This window comes from Xenia sp. Carnegie-2017, unplaced genomic scaffold (genome assembly GCF_021976095.1).
Source record: "Xenia sp. Carnegie-2017 unplaced genomic scaffold, XeniaSp_v1 HiC_scaffold_4, whole genome shotgun sequence".
Lineage (NCBI taxonomy): Eukaryota > Metazoa > Cnidaria > Anthozoa > Malacalcyonacea > Xeniidae > Xenia > Xenia sp. Carnegie-2017.
This window is the reverse complement of record NW_025813504.1, coordinates 4,757,570-4,785,064: the sequence shown is the minus strand read 5'-3', so window position 1 is coordinate 4,785,064 and position 27,495 is coordinate 4,757,570. Positions and strand designations below refer to the sequence as shown.

At 35.1% G+C, this 27,495-nt stretch overlaps 2 protein-coding genes across 2 annotated transcripts; one reads left to right on the top strand and one right to left on the bottom strand.

The window, feature by feature from the left end:
- Positions 1–3,102: 3,102 nt before the first annotated feature.
- On the top strand, positions 3,103–4,412 carry LOC124455894 (volume-regulated anion channel subunit LRRC8A-like). Its single transcript, XM_047006505.1, has one exon. It carries the CDS (start codon positions 3,159–3,161, stop codon positions 4,410–4,412), a length of 1,254 nt encoding a protein of 417 aa, XP_046862461.1. The 5' UTR covers positions 3,103–3,158.
- Positions 4,413–16,922: 12,510 nt separating this feature from the next.
- On the bottom strand, positions 16,923–17,760 carry LOC124455738. Its single transcript, XM_047006367.1, has 2 exons — positions 17,178–17,760; positions 16,923–17,024 (listed from the first exon to the last, which is right to left on the bottom strand). The coding sequence occupies exons 1-2, from the start codon at positions 17,626–17,628 to the stop codon at positions 16,933–16,935; spliced, it is 543 nt and encodes a 180-aa protein (XP_046862323.1). The 5' UTR covers positions 17,629–17,760; the 3' UTR covers positions 16,923–16,932.
- Positions 17,761–27,495: the final 9,735 nt, after the last annotated feature.

Sequence of the window (27,495 nt, the reverse complement as noted above, 5' to 3'; positions counted from 1 at the left end):
CAATGTAGATTTCCTTCCAGACAATACACCCCTCATTGTGTTGATGGGTTTGTACGACAAAGTGCAAACACTAAAAGATATCATATCAACATCACATCCCATTAAAAAAATTTCAAATCTTTATACTTTAAAAGCTGTTTTTCAATAACCTTCAGTAATAATATTTCTCGTCATTAATATTAATTACTTGAAGGACATGAAAAACACAATGAGGTATAAATTAGCTCAGCATATTCCCATCCATCACGAGTACTTCTTATGCTCCTACGTCTTGGCTTCCTCTATGTCTAGTATCGTTCATATTTGTCTTGGAGTTGTGGCTGTTAGTGGATTTATATATTTTTTAATGATTATTTGCATAGTTAAATTGCGCTTGAAGAATTATGAATATGACTGTTCCGCTCAAATGTCTTCAATAACTGTTGGTCAGCTTTCAGATATTTCTCCAGTGGATGGTGACCTCGGATTTCTCTTGCATCTCTTGCATACCTACAACAAAATGTACGTTATAAGGTTCGTACATTCCCTCTTTAAAGAGACGAAAAGAAGATTGTGGCTCATGCATTGATTAAAATTTCCTGTTGCAGGTCTGCAAACAACATTGGATGAACAAAAGGCATTATCTTTTACTAGCCTTCCAGGAATTTCGCTTGGAATTTTCGATCAATTGATATGTAAAAATCTCTTGACACTAAATATCATCAAATGCACTCTTGAAGAGGATGATTTTAAAATTTTGATAAGCTTATCGGACTAAAAGCCTATCCATTGTGAACTGTGGCTTGAAGTCCATACCGAGAGGAATTCTTGCTTTGGAATGTCTTGAAAAACTTCGTCTTAATTTAAACCTTATAAATGAGATTAATGTTAACATAGCAGCTTTGAAAAATCTATCAGTCCTCTCACTTAACTAGAACGCTCTTCAAAAAATTTCTCCTGGCTCATTGACACAAATGCCAAATCTTAACTCCCTTGATATCGACGACAATGATGATTTAGAAATAGAAGCTCTTCGTGAGATTCTTGCATGTAGAAGCTTATGAAGCTTGGTATGTCCTTTTCATCTACTGAAAAATGCTAAAATTTGGCTAAATGAAACAAATTAGAAAAGCTACAGGCGGTTACCACTAAGAAATAAGAAGAAAATGTAAAAGTTGTTTCTTGGAAAAAAAATTAATAATTATTAACTCTTCAAGTTACAGTTTTTTAATCGTCTTTAGTGATATTTTGAAAATTTGCTTTTGTTTCTTATAGGATTTTTGGTCTAAATACGATGGCTTTTCTTTTAAAATTGCTTTTTTATGATCATTTATTCAAAAAAATATTATTAATCATACAATTTTTAAAATGAAGGTTGACATAATTACCCAGAAAATCTTCCCAGTAATTAAAATACAGGTTACGATAAAAATAATTGTATAAATAAACCAATAAATATAAACCCACAAAGAATGTTAATACAGTTATTAGTATATGTATAACCGTTGTATGGGTTTTTAAGTGCAATTTGGAAAATACATGCACGAGTGAGGGAATTCTTCATAGATAATCGAATGGAAGACACCTAACCCCAGCCCTAACCCTAACCCCTAACCTTAACCCCAGCCCCAACCCTTACACTACAACCAATTTGACATAACTCAAATGTTGATAAAAATATTGTCAGGGGGGGAGACTAACATTCAAAAGACATTTAAAACATAATTTTCACCAAATTCAACCAACTTTCGAATGTTTCATGAACGATTCTCTCGTATGAACGTCAACACTTGTTGTGCTTCAACAAGATCCGTGTGAAGAAAAATATTTTATTCCTCTGACTTGGAAGGTTGTAAAAGCTGTCGGTTCCTTAACCAATTATAAACCTACAAAGAGTGTTAATACAGTTTTTAGTATATATAGAATAGTTGTATGGGTTTTTAAGTGCAACTTGGAAAATACATGCACGAGTGAGTGAGTTTTCATAGATAATTGAAGGTGTAACTGTTGATATTAAGGGTTGCGTCTACGAAGTTAACTTTTTTTTTTAGCTTCAATGCTTAGTTTAATCTGGCTAAGCGTCTTCGAGCAGAGAGTCAAAGATCGATATTGCGTCGCTTTTGTTTGCGAGTTTCTGCGTTCTTGTTGAATGTTTGTAACTGAATTAGTACTTTTATTTACTAATTCATACTTTCTACTATTAGCTAGTTTTAGAACCGTTAAAAATGCTCATTGTAGGACATCAAACACGGTGTTAAATTGCTTTTGTCATCGTTGCTGCCATGTCCAAGCGGAACACCAGACGTGCGAGAAGCTCTATGAAATCATTGAAGAATCATCCCCATATATATTTTCAAATTAGTAAACTTTTAAATATCCTCTTTTTTAGAGTTTAGATATTGAGCAATGTAATACTTTGAATTGCATAAGTTTAAGTACCTCTTTGCAAGCCAAATTCAAAATCCAATGCCCTATATTTATTTTCCATACTGGTATCAACAGCTGGCTAATGGCCATGGCATCTTTGCACACCCTACCATCATGCCAATGGATTTGAATACATTTTTGACTTTCTTGCAACCATCATTAGCACGTTTTTAAGAACATGCTATGACATAACCTTCAGAGTGCATGTATTCAAATCGAATGTAGAACACTCTGTCGCTTTTCTTATTTTAAACATGTGATCGAACGACATCCCTATGATCTTTCTTTGCACACTTCACTTTTTCTAATTCAAAATTAATTACTAACAAATTTTACATTTCATGTGCCTAATATTTCGACATATCATATGTGCTCATAACCAAAATAATTTGCTGATAAAAAGATTTAGCGCCAGTGACAACAAATCACCACACACGTTTTATTATTTTTATTTTATAATTCAAATTTCTGAATTGTTCTTTCAAAGATTATCGCGATACAAGAAAATATGTAACTAATTTATAGCTATATGATTTTATTACAGTGTCTCTCAACAAGTCTTGCTATTTTAATGAAATGGCAAGTGTGAAAATGAATGTGTATGTCTGTAGAGGACGTGAATTTAAAATTGCTTAGCAACTAAAAAATAGAATTTGTGTATTTTAAATAACTATACTCCTGTGAGCAGACAAATTTCTGAACGCTAACTTAAAATTGAAAATCCAACTTCATTAATTTATCAATTAATCACGATGATGTCCATGGAATATTTCAGGAAGAATGGGAAGGAAAATTTTAAGATTTTGAAATCTGTCTGGGAGGTTATAAAAGATTATTTAGTGATACTTTTGGCAATGATAGCTGTTCTAGTTGCTGGATTGGAGGTAACGTCTGGCAGTTTTGAATGTGTTTCAGTTGTCAATTGTCGCAACATAGCAAATAACATTTCGAATGCCTCGTGGCCACAAGCAAATTTAATATTTTCTAGTATTTGCAAAAAATACTACCGGTCTCAGACTACAAGCTTTGCGGAACGAACGGAAGTCGTTACAGATCAAAATATCAACTGTTTATACAAAAGTTTTGTCAATTCAGAATGCAGTAAAAGCGTAATTCTAAACTACCTTGCTTATTTGTGGATCGTGTTGTTCGCTGAAGCATTATTGCTTTTCATTCTCGACAATTTCTGGTTGAAAATTCCTTTAACTTCGTCGGTAATTGAAACATTTGTTGATCTTGTGATGACGCGTTACGATTCACCGTGTCCTAATTTTGAAGTCACTTTTGCATTATTTCAGTCAAATTATAAGAAAACCCCTGGATATGTGAGCATCCCAAAGGATGGTACTCGCAACTTAAACGATGAATTCTATAATTTAGATTCCCTTCCTGACAGTACAATTACTAGTGCGTTAAAGGGTTTGTATGAGAAAGTACAAACACTAGATCAAAACATGGCCACATCGCGTCCCAATGTCACAATTTCACGTCTCTATACTATCAGAAATGTGCTTCAAGTATTTCTTACAATAATATTTTTCGTCATTAATATTATTCATTGTTTGAAAGATATAAAAGACACAATGACGTGTACACTCACTCAAAGCATTTCCATTCCTCACGATTATTTCTTATGCTCTCATAGCCTAGCTCAGGCTTTGTCTTTTATTGTATACATTTATGATGGAATCGTATTAGTGAGTGGAATGATAGTGTTTTGGATAAGTTTTAGGACTATTCAATTGTGTCGTAAACAAAATAATTATGATTTTTCCAAAAAATTACCTCAACAATCTTTTGATCAGCTATCCGATATAGATCCATTATGTGGAGATCTTGGATTTTTTCTTCATTTATTGGATTCTTACAACAAAATGTACTTTATAAGGTTTGCTCATTTCCTTTCAAAAGAGAACAGAAAGAAGATCGATGCCCATACATTTAACATTAAATTTCCTATTTCAATTCTACAAGCTACTGTAGAAAAGAACAAAATTATCTTTTAGCACTCTTCCAGGAATTCCTCAGACGATTTTTCATCACTTAGTGTGCCAAAATCTCGTCCACCTCACATTTAGCAACTGCCGTTTTCATCCCGATGATTTTGAGAACTTTAACAAGCTTACCTATCTGAAAGATTTGTCCATGCTAGATTGTCACCTGACGTCAATTCCAAAGGAATTTTGTTTTGGAATGGCTTGAAAAGCTTCATCTTAGTAGAAATCTAATAAAAAAAAATTGATGTTGAAATTTCAGCTTTGAAAAAGATAAAGGTCCTCACGCTTGACAATAACAAACTTCAAACAATTGCACCAAACTCATTGACACAATTAAAAAATATCTCGAATCAGTTAATATTGATTTTAATCATGAGTTGGAAATGGATGCTCTCCGTAAGGTCCTTGCATGTACGAATTTGCGCCACCTGGAATCTCCTTTTCATCTAAAAGAAAGTGTAGATGATTTAAATGAAACTGAAAATGAAACGTTAAGCAATGCTAACCCAAAAAAGAGTGAACATAAAAGAATAAGAGGTGGGTGATCCCGAAACTCTTCAAGATTCAGTTAGATCGTCGTTTGTGATATTCTTAAAATTTGCTTTTGTTTCTCATACGAGGTTAGGTTTAAAACCAATGGCTTTTCTTTTAATATTGCTTTTATGTATGATCATTTATTCAAAAAATTATTATTAATCATACAATTTTTTGTGAAAATTGACACAATTACCGAGAAAATCTTCCCAGTAATTAAAATACAGGTTACGATAAAAACAATTGTATAAATAAACCAATAAATATAAACCTATAAAGAATATTAATTTAGTTATTAGTATATATATAATAGTTGTATGGGTTTTTAAGTTCAATTTGTTGAGTACATGCACGAGTGAGTGAGTTTTTTAATAATCGAAGGCGTAATTGTTGAGGTCAAGGGTTGCGTCTACGAAGTTAATTTTCTTTTTTAGCTTCAATGCTTAGTTCAAATTGTCTAAAATGGCACCTTATTTCCTTTCATAATCTTTTAACGTCTTCGAGCAGACCGTAAGAGATCGACATTCCGTCGTTTTTGTTTGCGAGTTCCTGCGTTCTTGTTGAATGTTTGTAACTGATATAGTACTTTTATTTACTAATTCATACTTTCTACTATTAGCTAGTTTCAGAACCACCGAAAATGCTCATTATAGGACATCAAACACGGTGTTAAATTGCTTTTGATATCGTTGCTGCCATGTCCCAAGCGGAGCACCAAAGGTGCAAGTAGTTCTGAAGAAGTCATGGAAGAATCCTTCACATAATTGTTTTCAAATTAGGAATCTCTTAAATACCCTCTTTTTTTAGAATTTAGATATTGAGCAATGTAATAATTTGAATTGCATAATTTCAAGTACATCTTTGCAAACCAAATTCAAATTTCGATGCCTTATTTTCCATATTGCAATCAACAGCTGGCCAATGACCATGGCATCTTTGCCTTCGCTACCATCATGCCAATGGATTTGAATACAATTTTGACTTCCTTGCAACGATCATTAGCCCGTTTTTAAGAACATGCTTCGACATAACCTTCTGGGTGCATGTATTCGAATCGAATGTTGAACGCTCTGTCGCTTTTCTTATTTCAAAAATGCGATCGAACGACATCACCATGTTCCTTCTTTGCACACTTCACTTTTTCTAATTCAAAATTAATTACTAACGAATTTTACATTTCTTGGGCCTAATATTTCGAGATATCATGTGTCCTCATAACCTAAATAATTCGACAAAAAAATTTAGAGGCAGTGACAACAAATCACCAAACACGTTATATTATTTTTATTTTATAATTCACATTTCTGAATTGTCCTGTCAACGAGTATCGCGATACAAGTAAATATATAACGGATGTATAGCTATATGATTTTATTACAGTGTCTCTGTGGCAAGTCTTGATGTTTTAATTAAATGGCAAGTGTGAAATAGAATTTGCTTGTCTGGAGAGGAAGTGAATTTAAAATTACTTTAGCAATTACAACTAACAAATAGAATTTGTTTATTTTAAATAATTATATTCCTGTGAGCAGACAAAATACTGAACGCTACCTTAAAATTGAAAATCCATCTTTATTAATTTTATCAATTAATCACGATGATGTCCATGGAATATTTCAGGAAGAAGGGAAGGAAAATTTTAAGATTTTGAAATCTGTCTGGGAGGTTATAAAAGATTATTTAGCGATACTTTTGGCAATGATAGCTGTTCTAGTTGCTGGAATGGAGGTAACGTCTGGCAGTTTTGAATGTGTTCCAGTTGTCAATTGTCGCAACATAGCAAATAGCATTTCGAATGCCTTGTGGCCACAAGCAAATTTAAAGTTTTCTAGTATTTGCAACAAATACTACCGGTCTCAAGCTACTAGCTTTGCGGAAAATTTTTTCCAGTTATGTTGAAAATAATGATGTTACAACGCTATTGGTGTAGGACATTTTTTTCTGCTGGCTGCATGTCACATGACTGAAGGCCATTTTGAAAGTTAGTGGTCAGCCATGTGGTCAGTACCCCAGATTGAAAAGGAGATTTAAAGACTTGTACTGCTGAAGGAAAATGCCAAAAGTAAGTTTAAGTGCATTCTTAGTAAGAGCAAATCTTTGTTTTTATTTTGGTAAAAAAATTAAACTTTGGTTTGATCACAAATTTTTGTTAGCCTATTTCATGCTACTCAGAGCTTTGTTACGCCAGTTACCAAGAAAATGATAAAAGATGTGCTGCTTCTTTAAAAAAGCTCAAAGAAAAATGATACCCCCTGTGTTCTTAGTATATGGGGAGATGGGAAAGGCAACATGCAAAGAACTTTATTTGAGCTTCATAATTAACAGTTTTTATGGTAACTTATGTAACAGTTATGGCATGTGACCTACAGTAACTGACGTAACATATCCAGGTAAATGATGGCACAGTCTGAAGTTTTTGATGTATTTCTATGTAGAAACCTGGATGCTCTGAATTGATACTGTATTGATAGTTTCATTATATTAATGTGGTTTGAAAAAAAAATAATGAAATCTTTTTCATTGTTTCGCCTGACCAAACCCATAATTTTTTCAACCTGTTTCTTGTTTGATTTCAGTTTCATTGATGTTGGATCTTTAATGATGAATTATGTGAATGTATCTTGAAGCTCAACCAAACTTTAGATAAATGTCTTATGTCAACAATTTTTCAATTCTTTTTTCAGAATGCCGAAGTCCCCAACAGAGAAAATGAGAGACTACCGGGCTCGTATAAGTGATGCTAAACGTCAGCAGATGAGGGAAACAAATAAAGAGCAACAAAGAACACGCAGAGCTCAATGGACTGAGAAAAGAAGAATTCAAGAAAATGAAAGGAGCAAGGAAAGAGTAAAAAAATCAAGACAAGCCAAGGCCTCCAACTTGAACAGCGGTAACCAGGACAGAGCCCTAGCAAATGAGTACACTACTTTTGGTGGCCGGCAATCTCTAGCAAAGGCAATAAAAAAGGCTGCGTGTTCTCTTCCAAGAAGCCCAAAGAAGAAAGCAGCAGTAGTCAAGAAACTGTCAGACACCTTTGTTAAACAAATTGAGAAGGGCAAACAACGAACACTTTCAGAAGTTGATAAGATCGTGGAAGAGTTTTTCAAAGTGAAACTGCTGCAAGGTAATCTCCTAAGAGAAAGGATTTTGTAACTGTGAAGAAAGATGGACAAAAATTTCGTGTGCAGAAGAAGATCTTACTGTCAACTATCTCAAGCCCTTGTTGTTACATTCAATGGAAAGAAAACAAAAAAATCCAAGTTCAGAACACTCTAGAAGGAGCAAAAGCAGAGTTCTTTGGGCAACTTTGTACCATGAGGCACCACTGTTTCATTTCAAAGATACAGCTGAGCCAAATCAAAGCTTTGAAGGAAAATCTGAAGAGAAAGGAAGGTATTCTGCACACTGACTTTTGAGAAACTTCCAGATAAAGCAACAGGATGAAATAATGGCAGCACACTGGGTCTCAAACAGTGTCACCATTTATACAGCAGTGATGAATACAGAAAAGGGTGTAGCATCATTTGTTGTTATCAGTGATGCACTCCAACATGACAAATTCTCAGTAGCAGCATTCAACAGAGCCATCTTAGCTTCCGGACCAGCAGATATTGAAACCCTCCACATTTTTACAGATGGTGCTGGCAATCAGTTCAAAAACAGGTTCACTCTATCCACATCGACAGATCCAAAACTGATTTACAGCAAACTGAAAAATGTGGACTGGAGCTTTTTTGGTACAGCACATGGGAAAGGGAGTGTGGATGGTGTAGGTGGGACAGTGAAAAGAGCAGTGTTGCGAAGAATGCTTCAGAGACAGGTACTAGTCAACACTGCTAGGGATTTTGCTAATGTTGCAGAGAGGGCATGTCCAAACATTAAAGTGATCTTCACTCCCAAAGAGGATGTTGAAGAAGTTGAAATGGAATTTCAAGAGATTTGGGACAAGGATGAACCAAAAAACATTCCAAACATCAGAAATGCACATTTTTTTCGAAGACATTCAGTCAATGAGTTGGACAAGTCTATCATAACTCCCTACTTTCAGGAGTACCTGGAGAGCATAGTGTTTGAAAATGTTGTGATCTTCAACAAGTCAACAGCAACAAACCATCAGTCAAGCAGCAGCAAGGCCATCTCAGACACATTAGGAGTGGGACCTATTCAAGCTGAACACTACTTCGCTGTGGACTACATTGATAGGTTCTACATTGGCCGAACAATTGCAATGACAAAACCTGGATTTTGGAGCATAAATTCTTTCATCAGGCATCCCTTGAAGGAGAGGCACTTTTCAACTGGGCACGGCAGGATGACTTTGATGTTGTGCACAAGAGCTCAATTTTTTTTGGGCCAGTCACACTGGATAGTGTCCTCAAAGACTTTAAAATTTCTGAATATAAGGACATTGATGCTGCCTTCAAGAACATGAAAGCAAAAAGAAGAGCATGATAAATTATACATATCTATTTGCTCCTGTTGAGTTGCACAATATGTTCTATCCGCAGTTCATTTTTTTCTTTTTCACGATTTCTTTTTCATGTCAGTTTAAATGAAATCATCTAAATTTGTGTTATAAGGATTGTTTGATAGCTTGTCATTTGAAAGTTGCATTGCTCATAATAGATTTGGAATGAGTTGCTTCTTTGCAAAAATCAATTTTCCTAGTCAAAATACCTTTGAATTTAGACAGTGTTACGTCAGTTACCAACCATGCTACGTCAGTTACCAAATGTTTGCTTCATCTGTTATGCTTCTACTTGACAGATCAAGGTAAAACTGGCAGGGTGTGTACTTTGACATGTAATTCAAAAGCACACAATAAACTGAATCTAACAAATGACACACTTCACAGATTTTTTCACTTGTAACACAAGTGTTGACATGTACATGTTTGTCCAAGTTATGTCAGTTACCAGTCTTATCCGCATGCTGTCAAATGGAGAAGTTGTGAATACAAATAAGATTATGGTATATAGGATGCCTTAAGTATCCTCTATCATGATGAATAAGTTGGAGTTCTTCTGCATCAAAACACGGGCACAGTGAGAATATATTTGCTGCAAATGTTACGTCTGTCACCCATGGAATTGCCCTAAATCCAACAACCATACATACACACATTTCGCAGAGGTTCTTAATTGGAAAGATTTAACTTCAAACTGATTATGCTGGATAAAATTAAATTAGAGAAACGATGAGCTGAGTTTGATACAACTTTTCACATAAATAATAAATAATCTTGCTTTGTGCCCACATCTTAGTGATTTAAAAAGATGAAAATGTAAGTGCTATAATACATTTATGCAACAATTAATTTCTAGTTCCAAGCTCACCTGCTTTCCACGATAAAACAACCTTTGCCGTGTGGGTTCGACATCAAATAGTGACACAAGCTTTTCTTTTAGATCATCTATTTCAGTGAGTTTGCTCAGATTATCCACTTGCACATTCTGCTTCCTATCCATAGTTCGAACTTGGATCCACATTTTTCTATAAACAATTCAATCCATTTTTCAACAGCTTACAATTTAGACACAACAATACCCCAAACCCCAATAAATCTATTATTGACTAAAAAAATTTCATCATCAATCAATTTCATATGAATCATAATTAATACATCCCAGTGGCGTGCGGTCATGCAAGCGTAGGCAAACGCCGCTTGCCTAAGCATTTTACCGAACAAAAATTTTTTGGATCAATCTCTGAGCAAAATCAGTTTAAATTTTTCTGTTCTAAACAATGTCAATGTAATCTTTTGTCTAAATTGTCTTTACAGTTGAAATGCTTGCTATTTATACGCGATTTACTCAGTGGCGTGCGGTCATGCAAGCGTAGGCAAGCGCCGCTTGCCTAAGCATTTTACCGAACAAAAATTTTTTGGATCAATCTCTGAGCAAAATCAGTTTAAATTTTTCTGTTCTAAACAATGTCAATGTAATCTTTTGTCTAAATTGTCTTTACAGTTGAAATGCTTGCTATTTATACGCGATTTACTGTCGTGGTTTTCGGTTTCACTTTGCTACACTTGTAAGATGAGTCAAGTGTATTAAATTAAGTGGATTAAATTAATTATTTATTAACCAAGGCAAGCGCGCTTGCCTTCGGAGCTCAATTTGAACATTTGCGCATGCGTTAATCTAGATTTGGAGGCTTCTTATTCGAGGATATCGAGAAAAGGCAAGCGGCGCTTCTAAGGGCGCCGCTTGATAGCGATTGGTCAAGAGTCTTGTACGCTCGCAATTTTAAACACATATCAGCGCACGAATAATATTCGTATATTCAACACATTGGACATCCGAATTATTCACGCCGTTAATGTTATCGTTTATTAAAAGATGACTGAGAGCGAAAGGTAATGTTCTGATTTCTAATTCAAAGTAGTAGTAGATTTCTAATTTATGTATGTAGAAGATATTATCTGTAGCATGTTATACTTTAGCGTTATATAAGTCTTGCGTATGAGCTCTGAACGTGATTTCAATGTACTAGAACGCTATTAAATTTTGTGATTATTTTATTCACTAGCAAAGAAGTTATTTACAACAATCGTGAGTATTCTATATGTTAGAATTTATTTACAGGCTTTTTATATATTTTGATAAACAAGGTGCAGTTATTACACAGCGGATAATGTACTTGAAATTTTAGTAGTTTTACGTAATTATAAAGTTAAGTGCGTAAGTTTAAGTAGCGCGTTTGAGTAAGTGTAGGATTGGCTATTTCTTCTATTGCTAATACATGAATCTAGATGAGTAATGTACGCACGTTATGTACGTCACTACAAGATATCATGTAACTGATGTAAGGTATAAATAAGATTGATGTTCCTATAAAATATATAGCATATGAATTTTCATCCTTTTATGTTCTACTTCTACAATTCGGTATTTTCACGACACCTGTACAACATGACTGAATGCATTGTGGAATCACTGTTATCCCGCTCATTTGGATTGAGACCTTTTTCCGAGAAACGAGAGATCGTCGAAGGTGGCCGTCCCACTCCTGAGTTGCAAGGGCTACATACAACATCCAAGCGAAGTGGTAAAGTCTTTATTCGAAGTTTTCAGACGTCAAATTACGACAAGTACAAATGTCTGGCTGGCTCCTCAAAATTGAATAAGTTATTTTGCTGGCCGTGTCTTTTGTTCAACTCAACAGACAAGACAGTCTGGTGCAAGAAGGGATACGATGATTTGGCCAACCTGTGTAATGCCGTCAACAGACACGAGAAAACGAAGACACACTTGTCCAGTTGCCTAATGAATGCCAGTTTTGGGCGTACACGCATCGACATGCAGCTAGACGAACAGGCCCGTCAACACATCTCAGCTCACAACTTGATGGTGCACAAGAATAGAGAAGTACTTCGCCGTTTCATTGATGTTGTTTGCTTTCTTGGCAAACAGGAACTTTCTTTCAGAGGTCGGGTGGAGCTGGAGGAGTCTGCCAACAGGGGCAATTACGTCGAATTGATAAAACTGCTAAGTGCATATGACCCCACGCTTGAACAGCATCTTCATACAGCAACCGTGTTTTCTGGACTTTCTAATCGTATCCAGAACGATTTGATTGTTGCTGTCATGGACGTTATGTTGAAAGCAATAAAAGATGAAGTGATGAGGAGCCCATTTGTCGCTATTTCCCTCGATGAAACCTCCGACGTTAAGACCTTATCGCAGCTAACAACTATAGTTCGCTATGTCAACCCAGGTGGTAAAGCTGTGGAGCGCTTTCTTGGATTTACCGATGTAAGTGAGGATAGAACTGCGGCTAGACTGAAACAAGAAGTCGGTAAAACCCTGAACGAGTACGGATGCGGCGAAAAACTGATTGCCCAAACGTATGACGGTGCGAGTGTGATGTCAGGAGAACTGTCCGGTTTGCAAACACGAGTAAGAGAAGACTATCCACATGCTCTTTTTATCCACTGTTGCGGACACGCATTAAATTTGGTCCTTGTTCAAGCTGTCTCGTCAACTAAAGAGTGTCGTATATTTTTTAAAACCGTCACTGGTCTTTCATCCTTTTTTCACGCCTCGTCCAAGAGAACATACCTGTTGGACACAGTTGTCGGCAGATGCATTCCCACTGGAACAGCTGTTCGATGGCACTATCAGAGCAGGTTAATCCATGCTGTACTGGAGACAAGAGCAAAGCTGCTCGAAGTTTTCGAATACATCATCAAAAATGATGACCAGTTTGACGGTACGACGTTAAACGAAGCGAGGGGCTACCGACAAGTTCTTGCAGATTTCCAGTTTGTGTTCTGCCTTAAAATATTTTCAGAAATATTTGGTCTTACGGATGTTTTGTATAATATCATTCAGAGTAAGCAGTTCGATATTGTCTTCTGTGTCACGAAAGTTCGCGAGACGAAAGATAAGATTCAAGAACAACGAACAAAATTAGTAGATTATTGGAATTTTACGTCAAGTATCGTCAAAGTAGCACTGAAACGCGGGCAAAGTGAAAAGGATGTAAAGGCGTCCTTCCGTCAAATGTTTTTCTGTGTAGTCGATACCATTGTCGTGCAGATTGTTTCTAGATTCGAAAGTCTTAACAGCAGAGCATTCGTTTCTTTGTTGGATCATTCAAACCACGAATTGTACAGCCGGAATTTTCCCGAACGAGAGCTGCAATCGTTGCAAGATTCATATGGAACATTCTTTAATCTTCAAGCACTAAAAAGTGAACTAATCGTTGTATACGCATCTGCCGAGCTCAAATCGAAACCTGTTTTTGATATGATATCAAAAATAATCGAACTTGACTTGAAAACCTGTTTTCCAGAGGTGTACCAATTGTGTCAGCTCATTCTTACTATGCCAAGTACGTCCTCCTCTGCAGAAAGATCATTTTCGCCTCTCAAGCGTATCAAAACGTATCTTCGCAGTACACAAGGGCAAGAGCGACTTTCTGCATTGGCTACAATTTCAATCGAGAAGGAGATGTTGGTAAGTTTGCAGGGGAAGCCACGATTCTATGAGGACGTTATAAAGGAGTTTTGCGCAAAGTAAAGACGGATGGAATTTACATTTAAGTAAATCTGTTGTAGGATTTTGGACTATTTCGTTCTGTTACTTCTTCACTACAATAGAAATGCACGCGTAGCCATTTACTTAAAACGACTTTATATCACAATACCACGTGTAATACTTTTAAACCGTAATTGTGATATATACTCTATAAAAGTTTTTGAATTTTTAGATTTTTCAATACTGTTTCAGTCATGACAGATACATTTTTCGACAAAGTACTCCCAGAAATCGCGGGAAATGCGCTCCAGTAGCCTTCAAAATCCAAAAATTTTCTGGGGGAGCATGCCCCCAGAACCCCTAGATAGCTTTGCGGCATGCCGCGAACCTCACCCCCAGCGCTTGCCTATTAAATTCGGTCACCGCACGCCACTGATACATCCTGTCCCCAAGTGTAAGAGTCACAATTAGCTAGACTTTGGCAATAAATGGGAAGACACATTGCTTTCTAACTTATTATTTTATATATGTTCATGTTTTACTTGACATTATCATATGAGTTATTTTATATATACATAGTTTAACAAAAAAACTTTTCCTAACAACTCAGGGTCAAGACTATTTAACTAACTGGTTACATAAAAACGAGGGGGGATGAACCTGTTTAATATTTGTCATATATGGTATAAACGAGTCTCGTTTTTTTTGGTAATTAGTGCATGTCAGTCGCCAAAACAATAATGGATAAAAAATATAAAAGTGACCTCGTTGAACAAGATGTTTTCAAAATAATGAAAAATATTAACGAAGCGATTCATGAAGAATCCAGAATAACAGAAAAGATGGAAGATTAAGATACCTTGTTTTGCATGAGTCTGGTAGCAAAATTCAAAAGAATTCCTGAAAGATATAGATCATTGCTTCAAATAAATATTTTAAAGGTATTTAATTATATGTAGTGATGCATCACCCAGTCAGCTCAAAGCCCAACGCAATTGATGCAAGAGGCACCTCCCCCATCATTTTACATCATCTAATACTGCACTTAATAATTGGGGTCTAAACTTTCAAGGATAACAAAATATGTTATTTCATAGTCTTTGAACAGCGTTGATAAATTATAATCAAGTTCTTTAATGTTAAATAATTTTCACAAAAACATTATGTAACTGTAGTTTAAACGGTTTTGTTAAGTTCTTTTTCAACAAAAATTTAGATTATTCCAAAAATTGTCACATGCGTTTAGTACTTATGCTTTATCACTTTTTTTCGATAAATCCTTTCTAATGCCATAGTATAATCAATACTAAATTATGAATCCAGAGTTCTGCCCTAATTTTTTACATGTGTTAGCTGCCAAGGCAAAGGGCCTTCTTCACTATTAAAATAGGAGAGAAGATTCTCAATGGCTGTTTTTGCATTTAATGAGTAAGTATTACTTCCTACTCTTTTAAGTCGACGCAATGCACCATCCTCTTCCTCCACAATATTTCGCCATTCACCAGATATTATGTTTCCACTGCTGTTCTATGAGTCTACAAATCCAGTAAGAACATAGTGGGCGTTATCAGTTGACTGTAAGTAGTTATGCAAACAAATACTGGCCTGCATGTTACTGTCCACAGTATCAACGTTTGTTTTGATTGGACGTAGAAAAATTCTCCACCTAGCAGATAAATTGCCGAAGACATTTTCAATGGTGCGTCTGGCTCTTGACAACCTGTAATTGAAAACAGCTTAAGGGAAGGTAAGACCTCTACCAGGAAATGGTTTCATAAGCTATGCTTTTCGGAAAGCTATCATCCGCAATTAATATGTAGGGGAATCATATGACCAGAAACATTGGATTGTTCGGGGACTGGAAAATTTCTATTTTCAAAAGCTGAATAGAAATGGCTATAGGAAAAATGGCAGTATCATTATCTCCTCCAAAGCTTCCAATGTCCACATAGATAAAGCAGTAGTGAGCATCGCATATTGCCATGAGAACAATGCTTTGAAAATATTATTAATTGAAAATGTGGAGCCAGCATTTTTTGGACATTCAATCGAGATGTGCTTTCCATCCAGTGCACCTATACAATGAAGAAAATTCTCTCTTCCAGGAAATCATTAGCAATTTGCAGCCAGTCACTTGCATTTTGTTATCTTTCAGTTAGAATAAGTCGAACCCTAAACCTACAGGGTTTTCGTTTCAACTTTCCCTGCTTTCTATATTTAAATTGAGTAAGAGTAAACATAATGATAATTGAACTCTGAACAAAACCTTCCCATTGACAGCCGACATTTTGACTTTTCGCGCGTAAATGTAAGTTGCAAAGATCCTGGCAAACTACCTGCGAACAAATATACAGGCGAAAGCCGCCGACGTTCACAGGCGTATTCGCAGGAAGAACGCCGGTAGCTGTGAACCATGCTCTGTGAATAAGTGCTGATGTCAGCCGTTCTATAGCAGCAGGCATTCTACCATCGTCCTTTTCTCTTTGCACTTTGATCACATGACCTGCAAAATTAGTTGCGACCAAGGAATTGCTTACGATTTATATTGTTTAGCCTTTGCATTTTGACTTAGTGTCACACACAAACAATATAGGTAAGCTGCACGACCAACAATATATAAAAATATTTTATTAATAGGGGCAACAGCTGATGTTAGCATTTAGAATAAACTACATCAAAGATGTTGTGGGCAACAGCTGGCGTGGGCAAACCATGTTGTTTTTTAAAACGCGGTAAACAGTACAAATGGTTTAGTATGAGTCGACAGTAAATATATGTTAGTGTTTGTGATATCATGTTCGTCATTAATTAACCAAAGACAAAGCAGTAATGTTAAAACAAATAAATCAACCTTTGCTATTTATGATTTAACACAAAAAATATTTGGTAGTCAATGCTAGAAAGTTACATCGTACAAGAAGAAATGAGGATGAATTACATAATACAACACGATAGAAAAATGAATCAAAAACATCCAATTGCTAAATTAATCTTTCATGTTCAAAGTCGGATTACTGTTTGAGTATTTTCCAAAAAGCACGGTTATAGTAATTTGCATCAGTGCCAATACATTTCGGTGCTTTAAGCCAACCGCCTTCATCACCTGTTGTAAATAATTATTAAATTGGACTTTTATCTGGTGAATTGCTCAAAGAACTGGTATTTGAGTAACTTAGAAAATAAATTCAAACACAATTGAAAATCACAGGATTGAGCACGTTCTGTATCGTTATAGAAAAAATAAATATTACTTTACCTCGGTTTCCTTCAATTTTTGAGCCCTCCTGGAGCAAATAACGCTGTGTTTGCACATTGACAATGAAATACCTGTCCTCTCCTTGTGGTTCAAGTTTCCAGTAAGCTCGATCGAAGTAGTTTGCGTCAGAACCGACACAAAGGGGAACTCCAAATCCTGGGTTACTCGTCCAACCGCCTTCTGCACCTCGATCACCCTTAATTTTGTTTCCATTTTGAAACAGATAGCGCTCGGTCTTCAAGTTTTCAATGAAATACTTGCCATTACCTCGAGGAACAAACTTCCAGTAGGCTCTATTGTCGTAGTTTGCATCGGCACCGACACAATTTGGACTTGACAACCAGCCACCTTCGTCTCCTCTGTTGCCTTCAATTTTATCTCCGGCTGAGAACAGATATCGCTTTGTTAAAACGTTCTCAATTAAATATTTGCCGTCTTCAAAACAGGCCATTTTGATTTTAGTTAACTCCTATGTGTTTTGCAAATGTTTTGTGCAAAATAGCACAACCACATTATATAGAAAACAGTAATTAGTCAGACTTTGGTGCTGTAAATTTAATTAAATTACTCGCTGTGGATAGCCACTCAGTGCTCCTATTGGTCGAGAAAAGCAATTTACTGGTATCCACTATGCTAATGACATGTGGTACAAAAAAAATTTTAATAGAGTAGGATTACTGTTTGTTTCTATACTGTGGCACAGCTAACAATGTTGCTGGTCTTTTTTAAGAGCTATGACTACGAGTACATGCATATTTGCTCTCCTCCCAATTATCGACGTCCCGTCGTTCCTGAAGGTTTTATATTTTAATGCCTGTTTCAAACATCACATTTTACATGAGGCGAATGCATTTAAGACAAAAGATAATAAGGAATTTTATCTCATTTTCCTTTTTTTAAATGCATTTGGCGCATGTAAAATGCAACGTTTGAAACGGGCCTAGGAGGCAAAAAATTCAGTTTTTTCCAGAATGCTGTTGTAAAGGACAATGTTTGGGTACTTTGTTGTTTATATCATCATGTAGTTCATTCGTGGAAGTTCTTGACTTGGAGCCATTCTCTTGAGACTTACCAAACAATGTTGCACGCCCACGTCGGCTGGTGCTCACAATAACACTGATAAAAATTCTTTTGTATCATACCACTATATAACATGGTTGAATTGTAAGTCAAGAATGGCGTAAAATGTGGAGTTTTTAAGTTTCGATAATCTATTATTAATATCGGCGTTTATACTTTTTAGACATTCTCATTTCACTGGAATTACTACCTCAACCTACCGAGGTCATTCTCGTCTTTTACTCTTTCCAACTGCCTCCATACATACTCCCATTCCCCCAAAACTTCTGTTTTTTTTTATTTGAAAACTCCAAAGAACGTAAAATTTTAGTAAAAAATTGCCAATGTTAATTGAACTACGTATTCTTGGCTTGCAAGCTGCGTCACGGCCGCCCTGTTGGATGATTTTAAAAAAGGAATTTCCTTATTACAATGCAATTTCATCAAACATGACGAGCATTCCATTGTTCTCTTACTCCGAAGGGGGTGGTTGCAAGCCACCAATATATCGCATTAGGTTAATTGGCGCTTTTCATATCCCGCGTATTTGTTCTGAATGGCAATGAAGCTTAACATAATAGAGAAACAAAATAAATTCATATGAGATCGGCAAGCAACACTTCCTACTGACCAAAACAAATATTACCCGACTTTCATATGAGAAATTTATGGACTGCTACAGTTTAGCTGACACCTCGGACGCTGACCCAAAACATTAAAATCCTTTGCAAAACGAGCCCGCGCTTCCCATACAAGTGCTTCGGGTTTCTGCTAAACTGCAGTCTAGTCTTAATCACACCTGCCGAAACCGAAGCAAATATAGACAAACAACATTTTCCAAATGCTGCGACTTAAAAACAAGCATGATGTATCTGGAATTCTTTGTATTGTGTAGGTTTATATCATTTATAGTCAATTTTTTATGAATACTTCTTTTATATACGTATAATGAATTAAATGCCATTATTCCAGCTTATAATTGCTTTAGTTCGGCTTTAATTCCACTTACACTCCGTTGGTCGCCATGTTCATAATTTCATCTCGGAAAGAGAGCTCATTTGGACAATTTTTTATCCCGTGTACCTATGATCTCGTTTTGTTACCCCCAGCGACGTAAACCTAAAGACAAACAAAAACAAAAGAAAATACAAAAGAAGGCAATGAAGCGACCGACACAATCATCAGTTTAAGCATGAGCATATAAGCACAGCAGCTTAACATAAGCATGAGGTAGAACAAAAACAAATTGAAAAGAAAATCTCTTTCCTTTTATTTCCTACGAGCTCTGGATAATGGCCGATTACATGGAGCAACTTGGAAGGCAAAGCTCAAAGTACTTCTTCCACAAAGAAAGAGATATTGTCAGAGAAGAAAATACTAGAAAGGGATTTCAAAAGTTTTAAATTTTTTTTTCATTCATAATGTATTTTAAATTATCTAGAAAACACATCATAATTTAAAGTATTTTGAAACAAAAGACGTATATTATAAAATGTGTGACCTTGCCGCCTGTAGTGGACGCTACTTTCCCCCTCTCATTAAGCCGGATTTCCACTTGCGAATTTTTTCGAGCGAAGCGATAATTTTCGAAGCGAAAAAGTTCGTAAAATTGGGTCTATGAAAGTGAATTGAATTTCAAAAGAAATCAGTAAGGCACAACTGAATATATAAATATACACCTCCCAGTTAACGTTCTAGTTACGCCTCTGGCTTTGAAATAGCATGTTATGATTGTTAGTGCTGCAACGATAGCCAGAACGCCCAAGAAAGTACAAAAGACGGTTTTTCATACTTCGTTTGACGCGTTTATAAATTGAACCGTCACTTAAACGGAGAATTTCGTCTGCTCGTAAGAGAGCTTAGTATTTACGACGAGGAATATGTTTCCATTAGTATCGTTTGTTTTGTATTTCGTGTAAGAAATTCCTTAGTCAAAATAGTCGGTTTTCTGTAGAGTAGAGTTGTTAGATATTATGGAAAGTCTTTTAAGAGCAAATAACTCCTCAACGTCCGCCATTTTGAAAACTGAATATGCTTGACAAACATCACAAATCAGAAACATTGAAATCTGATTGGCTAAGCGAATTCTTTCTCAGCGAAAAAGTAGAAATCATTCGAACTCAAATTTTCGTCGTGGCAAACAATTTATACAAATTTCATCGTTGCGTATATGTGACGTGTTGAACGTCTGCGCACGCTTAAATTCGAAAATAATCGCTTCGTGCGAAAAAATTCTCAAGTGGAAATTCGGCTTTAAGCGAAATCTAACAATTTATTTCACGTGCTTTTGATATGATGATATGCAATTTAATTGCAGTCCTGCAGAATTGTCTTTTCAATGATTAGCGCTATACATAAAATATATAACTGATGTATAGCTATATGATTTTGTTACAGTGTCTCTGTAACAAGTCTTGCTGTTTTAATTAAATGGCAAGTGTAAAAATGAATGTGAATGTCTGGAGAGGAAGTGAATTTAAACTTGATTAGCAATTACAACTAACAAATAGAATTTGTGTATTTTAGTGAACTATATTCTTGTGAGAGGACAAAGTACAGAACGCTTACTTAAAATTGATAATCCGTCCTTATTAATTTTATCAATTTATTAAAATGATGTCCATGGATTATTTCAGGAAGAATGGGAATGAAAATTTTAAGATTTTGAAATCTAACTTGAATGTTTGGTATGAGTATTTAATGATACTTTTGGCAATGTTAGCTGTTCTGGCTGCTGGAATAGAGGTAACGTCGAGCAGTTTGGAATGTGTTCCAGTTATCAATTGTCGCAAGATAGCAAATAACATTTCGAATGCGTCATGGCCACAAGTAAATTTTAAATTTTCTAGTCTTTGCAAAATATACCACCGGTCTGAAACTACAAGCTTTGCGGAACGAACGGAAGTCGTTACAGATGAAAATATCAACTGTTTATACAAACGTTTTGTCAATTCAGAATGCAGTAAAAGCGCAATTCCAAACTACCGGTATTTGTGGATCGTGCTGTTTGCTGAAGCATTATTGCTTTTCTATCTCGACAATATATGGTTGAAAATTCCTTCAACTTCGTCGGTTATTGAAAAATTTGTTGATCTTGTGACGACGTGTAACGATTTACCGTGTCCTAATTTTGAAGTCACTTTTGCACTATTTCAGTCGAATCATAGGAAAACCCCTGGACATGTGAGCATCTCATATGATGATACTCCCAACTCTAACGATGAATTCTACAATTTAGATTTCCTTCCTGATAGTGCAACTACTAGTGTGTTAAAGGGTTTGAATGAGAAACTGCAAACACAAAAGCTTGACCACAAAGAAAAACGTTTCCAAAATTTCAAATCGCTATACTGCCACTAGTATGTTTGAAGTATATTGTATAATAATATTTGTCATCCTTAATCTTTTTCATTATTCGAGAGATATAAAAGACACAAGACGTGTACACTCACTCAAAGCATTTCCGTTCCTCACAACTATTTCTTATGCTCTGACAGCCTAGCGCCGGCTTTGTCTTTTATTGTATACATTTATAATGTGATTTTATCTGTGAGTGGAGTGCTAGTAATTTGGAAAAGTTTTACGTTTATTCAATTGTCTCGTACAAAAAGTATTTATGATTTTTCCGTAAAATTACCTCAACAATCTTTTGATCAGCTATCCGATGTAGATCCAATATGTGGAGATCTTGGTTTTTCTTCATTTATTGGACTCTTACAACAAAATGTACGTTATAAGGTTTGCTCATTTCCTTTCAAAAGACAATGAAAAGAAGATCGATGCCCATACATTAAACAATGAATTTCCTGTTTCAATTCTACAAGCCACTGTAGAAAAAAAACATAAACTATCGTTTAGCAATCTTCCGGGAATTCTTCATACGATTTTTGATCAATTAGTTTGCGAAAATCTCGTTCACCTCAACTTTAGCAACTGCCGTTTTTATCAGGATAGTTTTGAGAACTTTAACAAGCTTACCTATCTGAAAGATTTGTCCATGCTAGATTGTCACCTGACGTCAATTCCGAAAGGAATTTTTGATTTGGCAAAGCTTGAAGAACTTCATCTTAGTAGAAATTTTTGAAATAATTCTCACCCAAATTCAACGTTTGTGGCTCATTTTTGTACTTGGTGCTTTACTGTAAATTAATTACTAAATATATAATGTTCACTAACTCTTTGACAACACAAAATGTATGGTGGCTAAAAGCTACCTTTCAATTTTTCTAAAAAATAATGAATAGAAATAATAAAATTAAAACGAATAATTAATAAGTGCAATTCAAAGCAGGAAAAAACAAGTTCAATTTAATATTCTTGTCACAAAATGAAAATAAAATCAATTGAATGTAAATTCAAGTTTCCGCACGTCTTAAAGCTGCCATAGTATACCAAAATACCTTGCGTGCATCATGTCAACTTGCTGCAAAATGAAATTTAGGTGTATTTTTGTCAAATGCACATTTGAAATTTCCCGATATATGAACAAACGTCTATAGGTCTCAAAAAACTTTATTGAAAGCACGGAAGTCGTTACAGATCACAAGATCCACTCTGCGTACAAATGTTTTGTCAGTTCTGAATGCGGCAAACGTGCAACTACAAACTCTTTCGTTAATATGTGGATCAATTATATTTATTGAAGCGTTGTGGCTTTTGATTGTTGACAATTTCTGGTTAAAACTTCCTTTAATCTCGTCGGTAATAGAAACATTTGTTCATCTCGTAATGGCGTGTTATAATTCACCATTTCTAAACTTTGCACCTCCTTTTACATTCCTCCAGTCAAATTCCAATAAAACCCAAGGCTACGTCAACATCCGAATAGATAACCCTGTCGACTTGACTGATCACGATCAATTGTACAATGTGGATTTCCTTCCAGACAATACACCCCCCCATTGTGTTGAGGGGTTTGTATGACAAAGTGCAAACACTAAAAGATATCATATCAACATCACATCCCATTAAAAAAATTTCAAATCTTTATACCATGAAAGCTGTTTTTCAATTACCTTCATTAATAATATTTCTCGTCATTAATATTAATTACTTGAAGGACATGAAAAACACATTGAGTTATAAATTAGCTCAGCATATTCCCATCCATCACGAGTACTTCTTATGCTCCTACGTCTAGGCTTCCTCTATGTCTAGTATCATTCATATTTATCTCGGAGTTTTGGCTGTTAGTGGATTTATATATTTTTTAATAATTATTTGCATAGTTAAATTGCGCCTGAAGAAATATGAATATGAATAATCTGATCAAATGTTTCAGACAACTTTTGGTGAGCTTTCAGGTATTTCTTAAGTAGATGATGACCTCCGATTTCTCTTGCATCTCTTGCATTCTTAAATCAAAATGTACGTTATAAGTTTCGTGCATTTCCTCTCTAAAGAGAAAAAAAAGAAGATTGTGGCTCATGCATTGAACAAAGAATTTCCTGTCGAAGGTTTGCAAACATCATTGAATGAACTCAAGGCATTATCTTTTACTAATCTTCCAGGAATTCCGCTTGGAATTTTCGATCAATTGATAAGTGAAAATCTCCTGACACTGAATGTAATCAAATGCACTCTTGAAGAGGATGATTTTAACAATTTTGATAAGCTTATCGGACTGAAAAGCCTATCCATTGTGAACTGTGGCTTGAAGTCCATACCGAGAAAAATTCTTCCTTTGGAATGTCTTGAAAACTTCGTCTTAATTTAAACCTTATAAATGAGATTAATGTTGACATAGCAGCTTTGAAGAATCTATAAGTCCTCTCACTTAACGATAACGTTCTTCAAAAAATTTCTCCTGGCTCATTGACACAAATGCCAAATCTCAACTCGCTTGATATCGACGACAATGATGATTTAGAAATGAAAGCTCTTCATGAGGTCCTTGCATGTAGAAGATTACAAAGCTTGGTTTGTCTTTTTCATCTACTGAAAAATGCTGCAAGTTGACTAAATGAAACAAAACTAGAAAAGCTAAATGCGTTTCCCGCGGAGAAAGACGAAAAATAAAATGGAAGAAATAGGATGTTTGGTTTAAATACGATGGTTTTCCTTTTAAAATTGATTTATTGTATGATCATTTATTCAAAAACTATTATTAAATATAAAATATTTTTTAATAAAATAACATAATTACCGAGAAAATATTCCCAGTAATTAAAATACAGGTTACGATAAAAACAATTGTATAAATAAACCAATAAATATAAACCTACAAGGAATATTAATACAGTTATTAGTATATATATAATAGTTGTATGGGTTTTTAAGTGCAATTTGGAAAATACATGCACGAGTGAGTGAGTTTTCATAAATAATTGAAGGTGTAACTGTTGAGATTAAGGGTTGCGTCTACGAAGTTAACTTTTTTTTTCATCTTTAATGCTTAGTTTAATTTGGTTAAAATGGCACCTTATTTCTATTTATGTTTTTTAACGTGTTCGAGTAGAGCGTTGTAGATCGATATTCCGTCGTTTTTGTTTGCGAATTCCTGCGTTTTTGTTACATGATTGTAACTGAGTTAGTACTTTTATTTACTATTTCATACTTTCTACTGTTAGCTAGTTTCAGAACCATCGAAAATGCTCATTATACGACATCAAACACAATGTTAAATTGCTTTTGATATCGTTGCTGCCATGTCCAAACGGAGCACCAAAGGTGCAAGTAGTTCTGAAGAAGTTATGGAGGAATCCTCCACATAATTGTTTTCAAATAAGAAATGTCTCAAATACCCTCTTTTTTAATTTGGAATTCGATGCCCTATATTCATTTCTGCAATGTATGCCCTATATTTACTTCCCATATTGAAATCAACGGCTGGCCAGTGGCTATATCATCTTTGCACCCCCTACCATCATGCCAATGGATTTGAATACATTTTTGACTTCCTTGCAACCATCATTAGCTTGTTTTCAAGAACATGCTTCGACATAGCCTTTAGGGTGCATTTATTCCAATCGAATGTTAAACGCTCTGTCGCTTTTCTTATTTTAAACATGTCATCGAACGACATCCCTATGATCTTTCTTTGCACACTTCACTTTTTCTAATTCAAAATTAATTACTAACAAATTTTACATTTCATGTGCCTAATATTTCGAGATATCATATGTGCTCATAAACAAAATAGTTTGCCGATAAAAAGATTTAGCGGCGGCGACAACAAATCACCACATACCTTTTATTATTTTTATTCTTTAATTCAGATTTCTGAATTGTGTTTTCAATGAGTATCGCGATACATAAAATATATAACTGATGTATAGCTATATGATTTTGTTACAGTATCTCTGTAACAAGTCGTATATGTGACGTGTTAAACGTCTGCGCACGCTTAAATTCGAAAATAATCGCTTCGTGCGAAAAAATTCTCAAGTGGAAATTCGGCTTTAAGCGAAATCTAACAATTTATTTCACTTGCTTTGATATGATGATATGCAATTTAATTGCAGTCGTGCAGAATTGTCTTTTCAATGATTAGCGCGATACATAAAATATATAACTGATGTATAGCTATATGATTTTGTTACAGTGTCTCTGTAACAAGTCTTGCTGTTTTAATTAAATGGCAAGTGTAAAAATGAATGTGAATGTCTGGTGAGGAAGTGAATTTAAATTTGATTAGCAATTGCAAATAACAAATAGAATTTGTGTATTTTAGTGAACTATATTCCTGTGAGAGGACAAAGTACAGAACGCTTACTTAAAATTGATAATCCGTCCTTATTAATTTTATCAATTTATTAAAATGATGTCCATGGATTATTTTAGGAAGAATGGAAATGAAAATTTTAAGATTTTGAAATCTTACTCGGATGTTTGGTATGATTATTTAAAGACGCTTTTGGCAATGTCAGCTGTTCTAGTTGCTGGATTGGATGTAACATCGGGCAGTTGTCAATTGTCGCAACATAGCAAATAACATTTCAAATGCGTCATGGCCACAAGTAAATTTAAAATTTTCTAGTATTTGCAGAAAATACCACCGGTCTCAAACTACAAGCTTTGCGGAACGAACGGAAGTCGTTACAGATCAAAATATCAACTGTTTATACAAAAGTTTTGTTATTTCAAAATGCAGTAAAAGCGCAATTCCAAACTTCCGGATTTTGTGTATCGTGTTGTTTGCTGAAGCATTATTGCTTTTCTTTCTCGACAAATTGTGGTAGAAAATTCCTTCAACGTCGTTGGTAATTGAAACATTTGTTGATCTGGTGACGGCCTGTTACGATTCACCGTATCCTAATTTTGATACCAGTTTTGCACTCTTTCAGTCAAATTATAATAAAGCCCGTTTTTATGTGAGCACCTCAAATGATGATACTCCCAACTCTAACGATGAATTCTACAATTTAGATTTCCTTCCTGACAGTACAACTACAAGTGCGTTAAAGGGTTTGTATGAGAAACTGCAAACACTAAAACAAAGCTTGACCACAAAGAAAAACGTTTACAAAATTTCAAATCGCTATACTGTCACTAGTATGTTTGAAGTATATTGTATAATAATATCTATCATCCTTAAGACATTCGAAAGATATAAAAGACACAATGACGTGTACACTCACTCAAAGCATTTCCGTTCCTCAAGACTATTTCTTATGCTCTGATAGCCTAGCTCCGGCTTTGTCTTTTATCGTATACATTTATAATGTGATTTTATCTGTGAGTGGAGTGCTAGTAATTTGGAAAAGTTTTACGTTTATTCAATTGTCTCGTACAAAAAGTATTTATGACTTTTCCGTAAAATTACCTCAACAATCTTTTGATCAGCTATCCGATGTAGATCCAATATGTGGATATTTTGACTTTTATTTTCATTTATTGGACTCTTACAACAAAATGTACGTTATAAGGTTTGCTCATGACCTTTCCAAAAAAACCAGAAAGAAGATCGATGCCCATAAATTAAACATTAAATTTCCTGTTTCACTTCTACAAGCCACTGTAGAAAAAGAACAAGAACTATCGTTTAGCACTGTTCCAGGAGTTCCTCGGACGATTTTTGATCAATTTGTTTGCGAAAATCTCGTCCACCTCAAATTTAGCAATTGCCGTTTTTATCCCGATAGTTTTTAGAACTTTAACAAGCATACCTATCTGAAAGATTTGTCCATACTAGATTGTCACCGGACGTCAATTCCGAAAGGAATTTTTGATTTGGCAAGGCTTAAAGTACTTCATCTTGGTAGAAATCTAATAAAAAAAATTGATGTTGAAATTTCAGCTTTGAAAAAGATAAAGTTCC

What these genes read in the sequence shown, in the direction of transcription:
- LOC124455894 (XM_047006505.1), top strand. Translation starts at nt 3,159, where the DNA reads ATGATGTCCATGGAATATTTCAGGAAGAATGGGAAGGAAAATTTTAAG.
- LOC124455738 (XM_047006367.1), bottom strand. Translation starts at nt 17,628, where the DNA reads ATGGCCTGTTTTGAAGACGGCAAATATTTAATTGAGAACGTTTTAACA. An exon ending in AAAAATTGAAGGAAACCGAG is followed by an intron (nt 17,025 to 17,177) that starts GTAAAGTAATAT and finishes TATTTACAACAG; the next exon opens with GTGATGAAGGCGGTTGGCTT.